The sequence below is a fragment of the Drosophila pseudoobscura genome, chromosome X, assembly GCF_009870125.1.
Source record: "Drosophila pseudoobscura strain MV-25-SWS-2005 chromosome X, UCI_Dpse_MV25, whole genome shotgun sequence".
In the NCBI taxonomy this organism is placed as follows: Eukaryota; Metazoa; Arthropoda; class Insecta; order Diptera; family Drosophilidae; genus Drosophila; species Drosophila pseudoobscura.
In genome coordinates, this window is record NC_046683.1 from 60,788,908 (window position 1) to 60,803,508 (window position 14,601).

Below are 14,601 nucleotides of genomic sequence, written 5' to 3' on the forward strand. Positions count from 1 at the left end.
ACAACGTAACTTTTGGGAGGCTAGCCGACACTCGAATACGCTGTATTCTTTATGGATTCGATAGATCTTTCATCCTTTGAGCGCATTTTCCTTATAAACTAAAGGAAACACTGATAATAGGGATCTCCTATGAAAGAAGTTTGAGAATCCAAAAATTCCTTTTTCTGTGTAGTAGTTGTGCAGAATTATTGTGGGGACTGTCTCTTCCACTCTTCTGGAGGCATCGTCTAGAGGCACATTCGGTAGGCACATTCGTTAGTGCGATTCGTAGAATTACTTAGAAGAAACCTATTTGACCCTCTTGAAGGGTATACAAATCGGCACGAGATGCAATTTCGGATTACGCAAACCCGACCATGTCCATAGATGTTGCAGCTAGCGTCGACTGTGGCAGCGGCTGTGGCAGCGGCTGTGGCAGCGACTGTGGCAGCGACTGCGACGCCTAACAAGCCTCGCCGTTGAACGCGTTGAAAATTAGTGATAATGGGCAAAATTGTCCCAATGGAAAAAGCGAAAAACATGGAGACTTCTCGGCGTATGCGTATGCGTATAGCCCGAAAACAGAACACAAACAAAATTGTTGCATTGTTGCTGTTGTTGCTGTTGCTGCCGCATGCATTGTAGAGTCTGGGGCAGTCTGGCGGCGGTGGGATTTTGGTGGGCGCGGCGCAGCAGCGGCTGTGCCAGTTTCGAAGGCTGCGGGCTGCCGTAACTGCAGCAACACACCTTTCAACAATCGACTGCCGACTGCTGGCTGCCGACTGCTGGCTGCTGGCTGGGTGCGTGCGTCGCTCTGCTGCTCTGCGTTGCCCCAATCTTATGGCCAGCCAGCCAGCCAGCCACACACCTGATGCCGTCCGGCCACCCGGTTGCCGGGCCAAACGGTCGCCGCCCCGAAAAAGATTGCTTTCGAATTGAACTTTTTTGTCACGACGCAGAGCAGCAGCAGCAGCAACAGGAGGCACCACCAGAGCCAGTTTTGGGCGCTGTCCAGCACCGTCCTCCCGCCCAGACATGCGTGAACGCTGTTGACCGACCGACCGAACGATCGACCGACCGACCGATCGACCGGCGTCTCCTGCTCCCACTCCTCCCTCTCCTCTCCTCTCCTCTCCTCTCCTCTCCTCTCCTCTCCTCTCCGCTCAACCCTCCTCCCTCCCAGCAGCCAGGGGCAGCGAAAAATGAATTATTTTATATTTGTCGCCGCTTGTTGGGCTTTACGACTATGCGATTGATCCAACTATTTCTCATAGACAGAGAGGCATGGGCATGGGGCCGGGGGCTGGGGGCTTGGGGCTGGAGGCTGAGGCACGCATGCGCCGTGCGCACTTTTTAGTTGTCGCGGTTGTTGTTTTTGCGCTTTTTGCATAAATATTTGTTGCAGGCGGCGGCCGCTGCTGCTGCCCCTGCTGCTGCTGCTGCATTTGTGGCAGATTTGCTTGTGGATATTTGGGCTTGGGTCTGGGTCCGGGTCTCTCGTCTCTGGTAGGCCTATAAAAAGCAATTGTCGAGCGGCTACAGAACCACAGAGTGAATTCATTTGTCAGCCAAGCAGCAGCACTCCAGCATCCAGCATCCAGCTTTCAGCTTCCAGCAGTTCTCCAAAACTCCGAAAAGAATGGCACAAAAAGTGATCCTTGTATTGAGCGCCCTGGTGGCCGCTGCCATGGCCGTTGTGGTGCCGGGTCCTGGCCTCGGCTACCCAGCGTACCCATCGTATCCTGGACTGGGCGGACCGGCACTGCTGCCCAAGCTGGCCGCACCGGTGTACCCCGCCCTGGCCAAGGTGGGCATTGCCAAGGTGGCTGCCCCGGAGCCATACGATCCCAATCCACAGTACAGCTTCAGCTACGATGTTCATGTGAGTGCAGCCCTCCGGGAGATCCGTTTCTGGTCCTAATCCGCACTGCTATCTTTCCTTTCCAGGATCAATCCACTGGGGACGTGAAGAGCCAGCAGGAGTCCCGCAGCGGCGATGTGGTCCAGGGCGCCTACTCCCTCATCGAGGCCGACGGAACCCGCCGCATTGTGGAGTACACCGCCGATCCCGTCCACGGATTCAATGCTGTCGTCCATCGCGAGGGAGCTGTGGTGAAGGCTGTGGCCCCCGTGGCCAAGGTCCTGGCACCGGCACCACTCCTGCACGCCGCTCCTCTGGTGGCCAAGTTGCCCGCCTACGGTCCAGCTCTGGCCCCGGCCTATGGACATGCTCTGGCTCCCGCCTACGGCCATGGCCTGGCTCCCGCATACGGCCATGCTCTGGGTCCTGCCTATGGCCCGGCACTGCCCAAGCTGGCCTTGCCCGCTCTGTCGCCCTTGGGCTATCACTAAGTCAACGAACCGATCAGCCGACGATCAGCACTTGCCGACCCCTCGCCGAAACCCTAAACGGACACATCGCGACAAACCTCTCCTCCACGTGACCCCTTGACCCATGGACCCGCAAGGGCTGGGGGTCACGGCCCGATCGTAGTCGATAGTAGTAGTATTAGTTGAAATGAAAGCGATATATCGGAATATGTACATACGAATTCACCGGCGCACGGATCAGGATTCCGGATTCCAGTTTCCAGCTTCCAGATTCCGGATTTGCAGACTCCGGACTCGGCTTCGGATCCGGTTTCGGCGTCCCCTCATCTACACTCACACATTCTCGAGATCTTTCATTTATGTTTCTTGTCTTCTTAATCTTAAGGCTGTTTGACCGCGATAAAAACACTCTATAAACCCCCAAAACATTCAATAATTATTCTTATTCTCATTTAATCGGAGAAGCCTGTTGTACAGAGTCTACCACGAGTGTTGTAGAGCATGCCGAGCGAGAAACTAAATTAGATTGCAATAAAATGAGCCGAAACTATGCAAATGGAAAGCCACAAAGTTGTTGGATTACTTTCTTAGGATTTTGAATTGAGATCGAAGAAAGACATTTGACTTTGGATAAAGGGTTAAGCATAGCACAGTGACTTCTCCTTTAACCTCAGAGAATTCACAAAGATAATCGTCTCATCGTCTTCTAAGAATCTATCATCTCCAAAGACAACTGCTAACATCTCTACCACATGACCGGGTAAATTGAAGTGAATGCTTGAAAAAAAATCACAAACATGTCGTACATGTCGTGTGCATGATTCAGGTCATTAAAGCTCGACTTTGATTTGGTGATAAAGCCTTTTATTGTTGTTGGTGGACTGTTCCCCAATTCGAACAGCCTGTCCACCGTTACGCTGTACAGCTCTAATCTAAGCGCTCTAATCTTGAAGCTAAACCTCTTATTAGTCGGGATCAGAAATGGTTAAGTACTTTGACGAAAATTAGAGGCATCTACTGAAATTATAGCTTTGGTAATGGGACCAATAAGCACTAATCCGTGTAATCAGAGCAAAGATAGTGGCAATAAGACTTGAGGCTGGAGTCCGAGTCCAAGTCCAAGCTGATTTAGATTGATTGAATAAAGCGACTGCAGCTGCTTTTTGCTATTGCCCGTGAGCGTGGCGACCTTAGAAGCAGGTCTATCTCTGGTGGTGCTGCTGCTGCTGCTACTCAAGTGAATCGTAAGTGAATCGCTCAAGGTCCGAGCCACGCACCTACCCAGCGAGTCACAAATGCACCGCACTCAGAAAGAATACAGAAATCCCCGACCGGCCAAACTGCGTAATTCATTCGTCAATGCAAAGTGGTCTAAAGTGAGATTTATGGGCTCAGAGAACTCTGCGATTGGCAATCGATCCGATCGAGTAATTGGCAGCCGGCCACAATGGACAAACTTGAATTTTGATTGCCATTTGCCTCGCCTGCGTAGCGTTCTCTAATTGAATGGACGGGGATAAGCCCGATCTCGGATCTATCGGAGAGCTGACCTCCAATTAAACACTAGATGTTGGATATCAGATATCGGATCTCATCTGCATGGGGCATGGTGGTTTGGGGCCTGGTGGTATGGTGGTATGGTGCGCCGCACCCAATCACAGACCGATGTGCATATTTGTTTTGGTTCAAAATTTATGGATCGCATAATGAATTTTCGTTACATTTGCAGTTGCATAATGCGACGGGGCCTTTGTTGCATTCGACATTAAACACCGTTGATGATTTAATAAAATTAAATTGAAATGTTAATCGCAGCACGGCATGGGCGCTGGAGGCGGAGGCATGGGCGAAAGTGTAAGACAATAGGCAGGTGCGAGGTGCAGCGGTGAAAAGATGCCACAATGGGCACAAAACACACATAACTATGGAGAAGTGAGACAACTTTTACTCAAAGATCAAACAACTCCAGTTCTGAACTTACACTTACAATATTCCTATATATTACAGACTTAATCTCAATACAAGATTTTATAGATTATACAATATCTAAAAAGTCTTTTAAACACTACCCACATTTAATCTAAATATAAAATATAAATGAATCATTAATAGATTTTCATGTTAATATCAAAATGTAAGGGAAACACTTTATTTTGATTTCACGGCTTTTTTCTTCGGGTGCATTATCTTCAATTTCTAGTGTTCATCTGGAGATTATAATCCCTGACGACTCTCAAGCATTTAATTTAATATTTAATCAGATTTTCAGCTCAAGTTTCCAAATATAACAGTCCATAACAGTATTAGCGTGGATTTGTGGCATTGTTTTGATGGATTTCACCCATTGTTCCGGCAGCAACCTACTAAACGTATTGCGGTGCGGGCTGCCACCAACCGAGAGTGTTGATGATCATTGGGTACGGGACTGGGGTCTAGCCTGGGTCTGTCTCTGCCGCTGCCTCTGCCTCAGCCGCTGATGATTGAGACGGATTTGTTTGCATTTCAAAGTGAAATTAACACAAAAGCGCGAATGCCACTGTGTGTTAGAGTACCTAAATATATATACATATGTATATATATACATATGTACGAGTGTGTATATATATAATCGTTTACTCGTGTATAATAGTACTTAGACGAGTATGTAACCATAGACGTTGGCACGCTCGATTACAATTGTCGCTAGGAGCAATTAAAATGCTGGATTTCGCGTCATTTCATAATGATGGCATTAAAATGGATTATATGGGGAGTGCGGGTACAGACAGATGGATGGCTAGATTGCTTTTACTTAGGCTTTTGCTTTTGTTGGTTAGAGACTCACCCGGTATACCAGGGGCCTCGTGGGCCGTACAAGAAGCGCTTGGCCCTCTTCCATCGCTTCCGTATGTGGCTGTCGAGCGTCTTGTGGTGCAGGGCCGCCGCCTGAAGGCGCTGCATCTCCTCCACCTGCCGCACCTTCCACGGCATGTAGATCTTCTGCTGGAAGAGCCGTCGATTGTCCGTCTGGTAGGTGGCCCGCTGCTTGGATGCGGCCTTGCAGGCCTCGTAGCACTCCGCCCAGAAGCGATTGATGGGCTCCCACAGATGCAGCTCGATGTCGCGCTGGTAGCGGTCGTAAAGCGGTTTTACCTGAAAGTGTTAGAAATGAATGAATGCACCATGAATGGTCAACGATAGAGATTGACGGCTTGAGCTGTGCTTCGATTGGATCGGATTTGTTTTCGCTTTCATTCGATTCGGTGCTCGGTGTTCGGTCTTCGTGCGTGTTCCAGACCAGTCTCCATCTCCATCTGCATCTCCATCTGCATCCTAGTCCAAAGTCAAAGTCACGTCCGTTCAGGTTCAAGTTCAATCTGCATGGACATGGAGCTTGGAGCATGGAGCATTGAGCATGGAGCATGAAGCATGGAGTGGCCACAGGAAGAGCTCGATTTCGGTTTGGGGAAACAAGTTTAACTCGATCTTCGATCTTTCGAGCACACACTAAATGGGAGGTGGGGGGGGGGGGGGGGGGGGGGATTAATCTATGGGGTATCTACGGGCATCCGCATTCGTGTGAAGAAGGGAGAGCCATAGGAGGAGATTCTTTTGCATAATCCGCACACCCGCTGCCAGCGATCGTTCCAGGGCGCTGGGCAGCAACAGCCGAAACCGCCGAAACAGCGGCAGGCAACGGCGGAATCAAATGTTTCTGGTAAAATCTCTGCCCCAGGTGGGTGCATCATAGTCGGTAGTCGGTAGTCGTAGTCTCTGCCGCCGCCGCCGCCGCCGCCGCTCCGCCGCTTTGTCATTCGACTGGTTCCAGCTGCGCCTCTTCGAGCCACAAAACCAGACCACTTTCTTGGCTCTCAGCTCAGTTGCCGAAAGAAAGTCCGACTATCGTGACGCTACCGCGAGGAAAAGCTCCAATCCAATCCAATCAAATCCAAACTCCAGCTCCAGCTCCAACTACAAACTAAAACTCGGATTCAAAGCCCAATGAAAGTTTCGTTGTTGATGTTCGCGTCGATTTTGAAATTTGTTGTTTTTTTTGTAATTTTTTATGTGTCTAAAGTTTAGTTGTCGCTTCGTCTACAGCTCAAAATGTGCAGTTTGTTGTGGCTTACTGCCTGTTTTGTAAGCGATTAAATAAGAAGTGTATTTATCAGATACGAGCACCTAAATGTTGTCGGGGGAGACGGACAGACCAGCGACATTTCCAACAGTTTACAGTTTACAGTTTAAAGGGAAAAAAGATTGAGAGGAGTCTAGAATAAGCAGTGGGAATGTCCTTTGAGATCTTCTGTGGAGACTTTATACGAAAGTACAGTGAAAAAGAGAATCCTTAGAAACGATTTCCTGAAAATATTCTACTAAACCATGTGGGTTGTCCTAGAACCCAACATACTGAGGGCACTTTAGTAGTAGAATTGATCACAGTGCCCAAAGATGAGCTGTTAACCTACAAATGTTGAGTAAAGTATCTTTTACAAAGCGGCAACAAATTGAAAAATTTTAAACGTCCTTAGGACGAGGAAAAAAATAGCCTGGTTATAGGCCCTTGAAACATTTTATAATGTTCAGTCGGCATCTACAGAAAAAAGTTCTCAAAAGAGAACACACACATTGTTCCTGAACACATACCTGTAGATACACTCAGCCTAAGTGACAGTTTTCTTTATATATGTACATTCGAGTAAAGAGAACAGATTCAATGATCAATACTGATCAGAGAAATAGCACCTAAGCATATCACTTTCTAAAACATGGAACTACTTTTAAATGATATAAGTCTTAAAGGAAGAGATCGCGGGCTCCCAGTGCTAGGCCCCCTATGATATTTAAAAAGTTGTATTCCAATGTTGCACACTCCACTCCAAGGTGCATTGAGCCTTTGTCAAGCGACGCCAAGACATGTCCCGCAGGTTTCCTAGACTCCAGTTTCAGGCACTCCACTGTCGACAGTCGGCAGTCCGCAGTCCACAGTAAAAAGCAAAACAAACAGCGCCCAAGTGGATTCCCGCACACCTGAGGCTGAGGCTGAAGCTAAAGCTGAACCAGGGCCACCGTTCAGGTTCAATGCTTCAATGCTTAAAGCTCCTTCCAGCTCCCTGCTGAATGCTGCCTGATCCCCCTCCCCTGTGTTTCTTTGCATGGCTCCTCCTGGTTGGATTGCGTGAGATCATCAATGCATGCCAGGCAACGGGGCAGCCAGCCAGTCAGTCAGCCAGCCAGCCAGCTAGCTAGCCGGCAACAGCGACATCGATCGATGCAACCAATTACGAGGAGCTGGCTGGGCAGAGAGACTCGTGACTCGATTGCCACTGCTACTGCAACTGCAACTGCAACGCGCGAAGGTGATGTTTATGGCAATGGCTATATTACGTAGGAAGGCAGTGAGGCGGAAGCCACAGCCATCACATATAGAGTGGAGTGGGCCCCGAAAAGAGGGTGCAGGGTAGACGTGGAGGTAGAGGGTTTGGGATGGTGGAAAGTCAAAGGTTGGACACATTCAACAGAGAGATGACAACATTTAAGGGGGAGAAAGTTTGATGCTCGTTCGACTGATGACATTTTTGCGGAAGATTAACCATTTACCCTCTGCACTCTGCTCTCTTCCTCCCTTTCATTATAGCTGGCTCTGTGGCTGCCCTTCGCCCTAAGCGAAGCCAATGCCACACATGTGAGTAACCACCAGACGGAGACGGAGACAAAGACAAAGACCGGGTCGGAGCCAGTGCCTACGGCAGAGAAACTGATCCGATATAGACGCCAGCCGCCCTACAGCGTGATCAAGGGCCCGAGCAAGCGATCCAAGCTGCGACGCCGCACCAAGGGCCCCCCACCTTCGAAGCTGAAGTACGGGCCACCAGTGCCGCCGCCTTCCGGGCACTACCGACACGGATACCGCCACAAGCCATCGTTCCCGTCGTCGCACATAGAGGAGCCGAGCTTCTCCATCGATGATTTCCAGCACCTGAAGTTCGATGGCGGCGACTTCAAGATACCCACCTCCAGCTACGAGGCCCAGTCCATGGACCTGGACTTTTACAGCCACGATCCGGAGCCGGAGCCAGAGCCAGATCTATATGGGGCCCACAAGTTTCCCAGCCTCGATTTCAGTCTGGATTCACCGCACATCTCCTCTGGGTCCGCCTACGATCACGTGCCCCACCAGAAGTACGGGGTTCCACCACTGCACCAGAGCTACCAGCCAGTCGATCATTCCTTCGCCTCCCACTACGAGCCACCACCTCCCGCGCCGCCCTCCACCCGCTATGGCGTACCCACAGCTCCGGTACCGGTGCCAGTCCACCTGCCACCCAGCTTCACGCATGCCAAGCATCCCCCCGCACACGCTCCCGCGCCCGCTCCCGCTCCCGACTCCTACTCCATCTACGAGCAGAAGATCCCCAACGTTGGCTACCACCAGCACTTTGCCGAGCCACCGAAACCGAAGCCGAAACAGAAGCCACAGCCGCAGCCACAGCATCCGCCTGTCCACAGTTCCAACTTTGAGATTGCCTACTCGCCGCCGGCCTTCGAGATCAGCACCTCCTACCAGTCCAACCAGCACGAGAGCTACATTCCGTCCCACCAATCGAACGAGGGAAGCTTTGCCGAGCCTCCTGTGCCGCAGCATCCTCCCACGAATTACGCGCAGCCCCCCGATCATCCCTCCTCCGGCTATGTAGATCCTCCAGAGCATCCTTCCTCCGACTATGCAGAGCATCCCCCATCTGGCTATTTAGAGCATCCCTCCTCCGGCTATGTAGAGCCTCCACAGCATCCTTCCCCCAACTATGCGCAACATCCTTCCAACAGCTACAGCCAGCCGCCACAGCATCCTCCCTCCTCCGATTATGCCCAGCCGCCACAACATCCTCCCTCCTCCGATTATGCCCAGCCGCCACAGCATCCTCCCTCCTCCGATTATGCACAGCCGCCACAGCATCCTCCCTCCTCCGATTATGCACAGCCGCCACAGCATCCTCCTTCCTTCGATTACCCCTCGAACAACTACGCCCAGCCTGAACCACAACCCAACCATCCCAGCCAGAGCTATCCGCAGGAGGACTACTCGCCGCCCTCGCAGGAGCTGCCACTGAATCCGCACCACAAGTTTCCCAGCTTTGATTTCCCAAAGTCCAGCTACGAGGTTCCCATCTACGATCCCATACCCTTCGAGGCCTCCACCAAGGAGGAGCAGCAGGAGTCCTATCCGCCCATACTCTCAGACCACTCGCCCGTACCCGTGCCCAACGACATTGCAGAGGATGACACTCATGCGGCGGGCTCCACCAAGAGCTCGATCAAGCGACGGAAGCGCAAGCGAGTGCCCAACAAGCACACCCTGGATGTGCCCGAGCTGCAGCAGGCCTACGATGCGGATAGCCATTTGAGAGGGGGAGCGCAAGCGGATGCAGATGCCCACGGATCCCACTATGTGGAGCGGAAGCAGACGTTTGTCAACTTTGTGACGCCCACGACATCCACAACGACCACGCCGTCTCCGTGGAGTCCGATGGTGCGCTTGCGTACCACTTCCAGCACGGCCTTCATTCCCACGATAGTGACCAGCACGCCCTCGACTCGCACCACCACGCACACACGCGGCAGGAATCGCGGCTCCTCACGCTATCGCTCCGCGCAGACTGTCGCGTCCAGTCAGAGTCCCGAGCCGATCTCCACCAGCGTTAGCATTGAGAAGTCGCGTTCGAAGAGCTACTACGATGGCACCATTGCACCGCCCATCCAACAACAGTTCTCCACTTACGGCGGTCGTGGCACACGACCAACCAGGCCCGCCTCGTATGCGGCCCTGCAGCCGGCTGCATCCAACAAGCGAACAACCAAAGGCGTCTTTGACACGACGCTCTTCAAGAGCCCGCACAGCGACAGGGAGATGGAAAGGAACCGGAACATCCATGTGCTCCGCCAGAACTTGCCAAAAAACCACAAACTATACTAAACTATACTAAGCGGAATCTGCACCCGTAGGAGGCATACGTTTGAGACTTGCTTAACTTGTACTTAGATTCTAGTTATAAAGACTAAATTAAGGAAATAAAATATGTATCATTAGGGATACTTTGTTTTATGGTTTGATGGAATGGGACATTGTTTCTTATCAGAAACAGAAACAGTCTCTGCATGGATTGGCTTTCACTCACCATTCGTTCAATGAAATTTCGCCACTTTTTGCTGGTGCTGTACATTTGAAAGTCATTGAAGAAGACGGGTCCCGACGAGGTCGACGGCAGATCTGGCAGCGTGGAGTCCAGATTGAAGGCCAAGCGACACTTCTCCAGCAAGGCTTTCATTACAGGCATAAGGAATGAATACTCCTCGGGATTTCCAACTAAAAGAAGGGTTTTATAGATGTATTATTAAACTGCAAAGTCCCGATTTAAACCCACCTTCAATGGCATTATCCAGGGCCCTATTGATGCTATACAGGAGATACGACAGCTCGGCGGGATCCTCTGTGGAACGACTTTGTAGGATTGCATGCAGTTTGGCGGTGGCCATGGCTACAATCCCCGGATTGGGATGATGCGAGCATTTCAGCAAGAGCCCCAGACACAAACGAATCATGTCAGACCAGTCGTCCGAGGATCCCTGCTGGAAGATCATCAGCGCATCCAGTAGGGCCAGCACGCCGTCCAGCAGCTTGGTGGAGCACTTCTTGGACTCATCCTCGTTGGAGCCCAGCACCACCAGCTCGTAGACCATGCGGAGGATATGCGAGGCATTCTCCTGGTTTATCAGCGTCTGGCTGCCGTGCTCCGAGAGGTCAAAGAGCGAGGCTTGCACCGCCATCTCGAGGATGCGCAGGCGCAGCGATAGATGCGAGGTAATCAACTCGTTGTTCAGGGCCAGCAGATTGATGCATCCCAGGACCTGGCCGCGCTCCTGCCAGCACTGCGGATGATCGTTGGCTATGCCACGCCAGAAGATGTTGAAGAGCGTGTTGGAGACGAGATAGACCAGCTGCTCCTCCGTGTCCACATCCCCATCGGCCACAAAGTCAAAGGCCGAAGTGCTCTGGCGAAGATCGTTACGTCGTCAGAGTTTGTTTTTGTGTGTGGGAAAATGGTCAGACCTACCTCCAGGGAGTCACTCTTTTTTGGCGGACCATGCGGCGAGGGCGTGGAGCTGTCGGAGCTCAGAGACTCTTCCCGCTGAATGGAGGGGGTCTGCGAGCCATCCATGGCGTCCGTAGAGCTGCCTTGAGTCAGTGATTCGAAGGTGTCTTGCAGGTCATGGGTGGTCTGTCGTATGACGGAGAAAACGCTATTGACATTATCCACCACAGCCCCGGACACAGACTCGGCAAGCTCTGAAAGGTAAAGAATCATTCCTGAGTCGTTCAAGAAAACGTATTTAAAGATTCACACACCCTTGATTTCACTCTCGATCACGGTGGCCGCCTCAGAGACGCTGGCCTGGATCTCGTTCAGGATCAATCCGCTGTCGCTCTGCTCCTCCTGCTGCTGCTGCTGACTCTGGAGCTGCGCCAGTCCGATCTCCTGCTCGGAGAACGTAATGAGATCGGCCTGGGCCAGAAAGCTAGAGTTGTCCTCGAGCAGTACGTCCATGTTGATGCCAAAGCTGCGACGTTTCTCCTCATCGGGCGCCGAGCTAGTGAGGGGCTTGCGTATGAGCAGGCGGGCAATCGACTCCTGCCAGCCCGTCTGCCTGGCCATTGCCGCCGTGGCGTTCGGCTTGACGAAGGTGGTCTGCAGCAGTCGCTTGGCTATCTCCAGCTTCACGGGCAGGTCACAGCTGCTCACGTGATACACGAGAAAGATGAGGCCGGCATAGTCCGGCTGGAGGCCCAGCATTTCATCTGCCAAATGGAAGAGTATCGTGGAGCTCAACGACATGGGCGTGATGAAGGAGAAGAAGCCGGGGAACATGCTCTGCTCGGTGCTTTGATCGTACAAACGGAGCACCTGTTTGTACTTCTGATGAACCCGGGATGTGGCCAAGAGACCGCTTATAAACTGGAATAAGGAAAGGGGATTAGAAGGGGATTCGTTCAAGGGAAATAAGCAATTGCCTACCCTAATGGCCGCCTCCTGGATCTCATTGGTGTAGCTCTTGTCCACGAAAAAGTTGTAAATGAGATTTGCCGTCTGGGGCTCGTGTAGGAGGAGCACCATCTGATCGCGACAGTTCTTGCCGCGCACATACAGGGTAATCATATCGAGGAACTCGACTAGAACCACATCCTGCCGCACCGAGGCCAGGAATGTGACCATGGCATTCACCTCCTTGATGTTCACCTCCTTCTGCAGATAGAACCGCACGATTCCGAAGAGTGTAGCACGTATGGTCTTCGCATCGTCGTTGCTGATGTTGTCCGGCGTCGAGTAGTACTGCCGGACCACGTCCAGCACGAACTGGACGCCATAGTGCCGGCGATAGAACTTGCGATCGTTCTTGATCATGGCACTGAGGTACTGGGCATGGCCGAGGGTTATCTGGAACTGCAGACGCGACCAGATGCCAAAGTCGAAGACAATGTGCGCGTAGAGGGTGTCCAGGAGGTGGCCACCGGCATCGGTGCCCGATTTGTGGCCCTGCAGCGACTCCATTAGCAGATGGGTGGCCATCAGGGCGTTGACATCGAACAGAGCGGGGGGACACCGCTGCAGCATGGTGCCAATGATGGCCAAGCACTCGCTGGCCAGCAGCTGCTCCTGGTTCGTCTCGTGCTCGTGCGTGAGGTAGCGCAGCAGGCAGAGGAAGCTGGCCAGCGGATGCTGGATCATCTTCCATTCCGTGTATGAGTTCGACGAGAGCATCTCCCAGTCCGTTCCCAGTTCCTCGGCCGTGGGTGTGGGCGATGACAGCGACTCCTCCTCGCTGTTGGCTATCGAGATGTCCGCCGATGGATCCATGCTCACCAGCCGGTGCAGAATGGGCAGTATGGCACTGATTCCGCCGATGCTGTTGATCGTCTCCTGGATCTTCACGATCTTGCAGTGCTGTGCGCTAATCCTGCCCGGATACTTGCCTCCCGGAATCAGATCCTGGCAGGTTCCATGCCACACGGCTGCGGGGGCATAGCAGAACACAAAGCGTGAGTTCAACTCCAGCAGATCATTGTCCTGCGAGAAAATCGAGCTGAAATTCATGCCCGCATCGAATATGGTCCGCAGACTGGTGGTGGGATCGGCTAGCAGCACTCCACCGAGATGCCCCTGCAGGCAGGTCGGCTCCCCGAACACCGTGTCCTGCATTCCAATGGGAAAGTTTTTCACATTCGGATCGAAGGCCGTTTGGGTGCGCATCGTGGGCAGCGTAAAGTAATTGGAAACCTTCAAGAAAACAATAAACGATTAGAGACTGATGGAAACAGCTCGCACAGCTTTGCTTCGCTTACATTCGCCGAGAGTGTACGCTCGAGGAGGCTGGGCAGCATGCTCTTGTATCCGCTGGAACCGCTCTCCTGCGAGGAAGACCTGGCCATGATCCCTGCTTTGGCCACATCCCCAGGCTGAGGCGGTGCCACCACAGCCCCAATGGAGCACACAGTAAAGGGCTCGTTGACGGCCTGCACTTTAAGCGTGGCACTCAGCTTCTGGACAAAGTCCACATAGATGTTTATCTGGCTGTATGAGAAGGGTCGCTTGGGTGGCGTTATGGCCACGGTTAAATAATGCCACTGTCCATCCATCAGTGTCTTGGTGGCCGTAGACGAGGTGAGGTACTCGCGCCTGGTCAGAGCAGCCACCACAACATTTCCGTTTGGTTGGACAAACACCTCAAAGCCACTGGCGCTGCCCGTCTGCAGCGTGAGCAGCATGCGGCGGCTACTTCCGCCCGCCGACTGATCTTTGGCTTGACTGAAGCGCACCAGAATGTGGAAGATGAAGCCATAGGAGCCGGAGATGGTCCAGTTCCTGATGTCCGGCACCACAATCCCATCCGATGGCTGCTCAATGGCAAAGTACTGGGCGCAGGAGTTGCTGCTTCGCAGACTCTGCAGCGCAATCACAACGAGTGTCTGCAACAAAGGGAAGGATCATTCAGATGAGGATAGCTAGGGTGCGGCTGTGATTCCACTCACCTGCTGGAGCTGTCTACTTTGTGGGAATTTTGTCCCCTGGCGCAGAAGTGTAAAGATGCACTTCAGTTCCCCGGGCACAATGCTGATCTTGCTCAGCTCCTCAATCAGTTTGATCAGATTCTGTACGCAGTTCTCGGCCAGGGAATCCGATTGCAGCAGACAGCCACACACAGCCTTGATGACGCGACTGTCACAGGCCACAGACTTACTGCCAAAACATAAATGGA

General features: G+C 52.4%; 3 protein-coding genes across 4 annotated transcripts in view; 2 read left to right on the forward strand and 1 right to left on the reverse strand.

Moving 5' to 3' along the window:
• Window positions 1–14,601, reverse strand: part of LOC4812655 (neurobeachin-like protein 1) — a 32,849-nt gene that overhangs the window by 15,346 nt on the left and 2,902 nt on the right. For both annotated transcript variants that reach the window (XM_001353007.4, XM_015188618.2), the window contains 8 exons: window positions 14,375–14,582; window positions 13,688–14,311; window positions 12,363–13,622; window positions 11,696–12,302; window positions 11,403–11,635; window positions 10,713–11,340; window positions 10,467–10,654; window positions 5,135–5,442 (listed from right to left, as the gene is read on the reverse strand). In XM_001353007.4, the coding sequence (XP_001353043.4) occupies window positions 5,135–5,442; window positions 10,467–10,654; window positions 10,713–11,340; window positions 11,403–11,635; window positions 11,696–12,302; window positions 12,363–13,622; window positions 13,688–14,311; window positions 14,375–14,582 (4,056 nt within the window). The remainder of the gene's footprint in view (window positions 1–5,134; window positions 5,443–10,466; window positions 10,655–10,712; window positions 11,341–11,402; window positions 11,636–11,695; window positions 12,303–12,362; window positions 13,623–13,687; window positions 14,312–14,374; window positions 14,583–14,601) is intronic.
• Window positions 1,524–2,904, forward strand: Cpr64Aa (Cuticular protein 64Aa). Its single transcript, XM_002135588.3, has 2 exons — window positions 1,524–1,861; window positions 1,927–2,904. Exons 1-2 carry the CDS (start codon window positions 1,619–1,621, stop codon window positions 2,329–2,331), a joined length of 648 nt encoding a protein of 215 aa, XP_002135624.1. The 5' UTR covers window positions 1,524–1,618; the 3' UTR covers window positions 2,332–2,904.
• Window positions 6,129–10,377, forward strand: LOC4812656 (extensin). Its single transcript, XM_001353008.4, has 2 exons — window positions 6,129–6,429; window positions 7,928–10,377. The coding sequence occupies exons 1-2, from the start codon at window positions 6,397–6,399 to the stop codon at window positions 10,262–10,264; spliced, it is 2,370 nt and encodes a 789-aa protein (XP_001353044.4). The 5' UTR covers window positions 6,129–6,396; the 3' UTR covers window positions 10,265–10,377.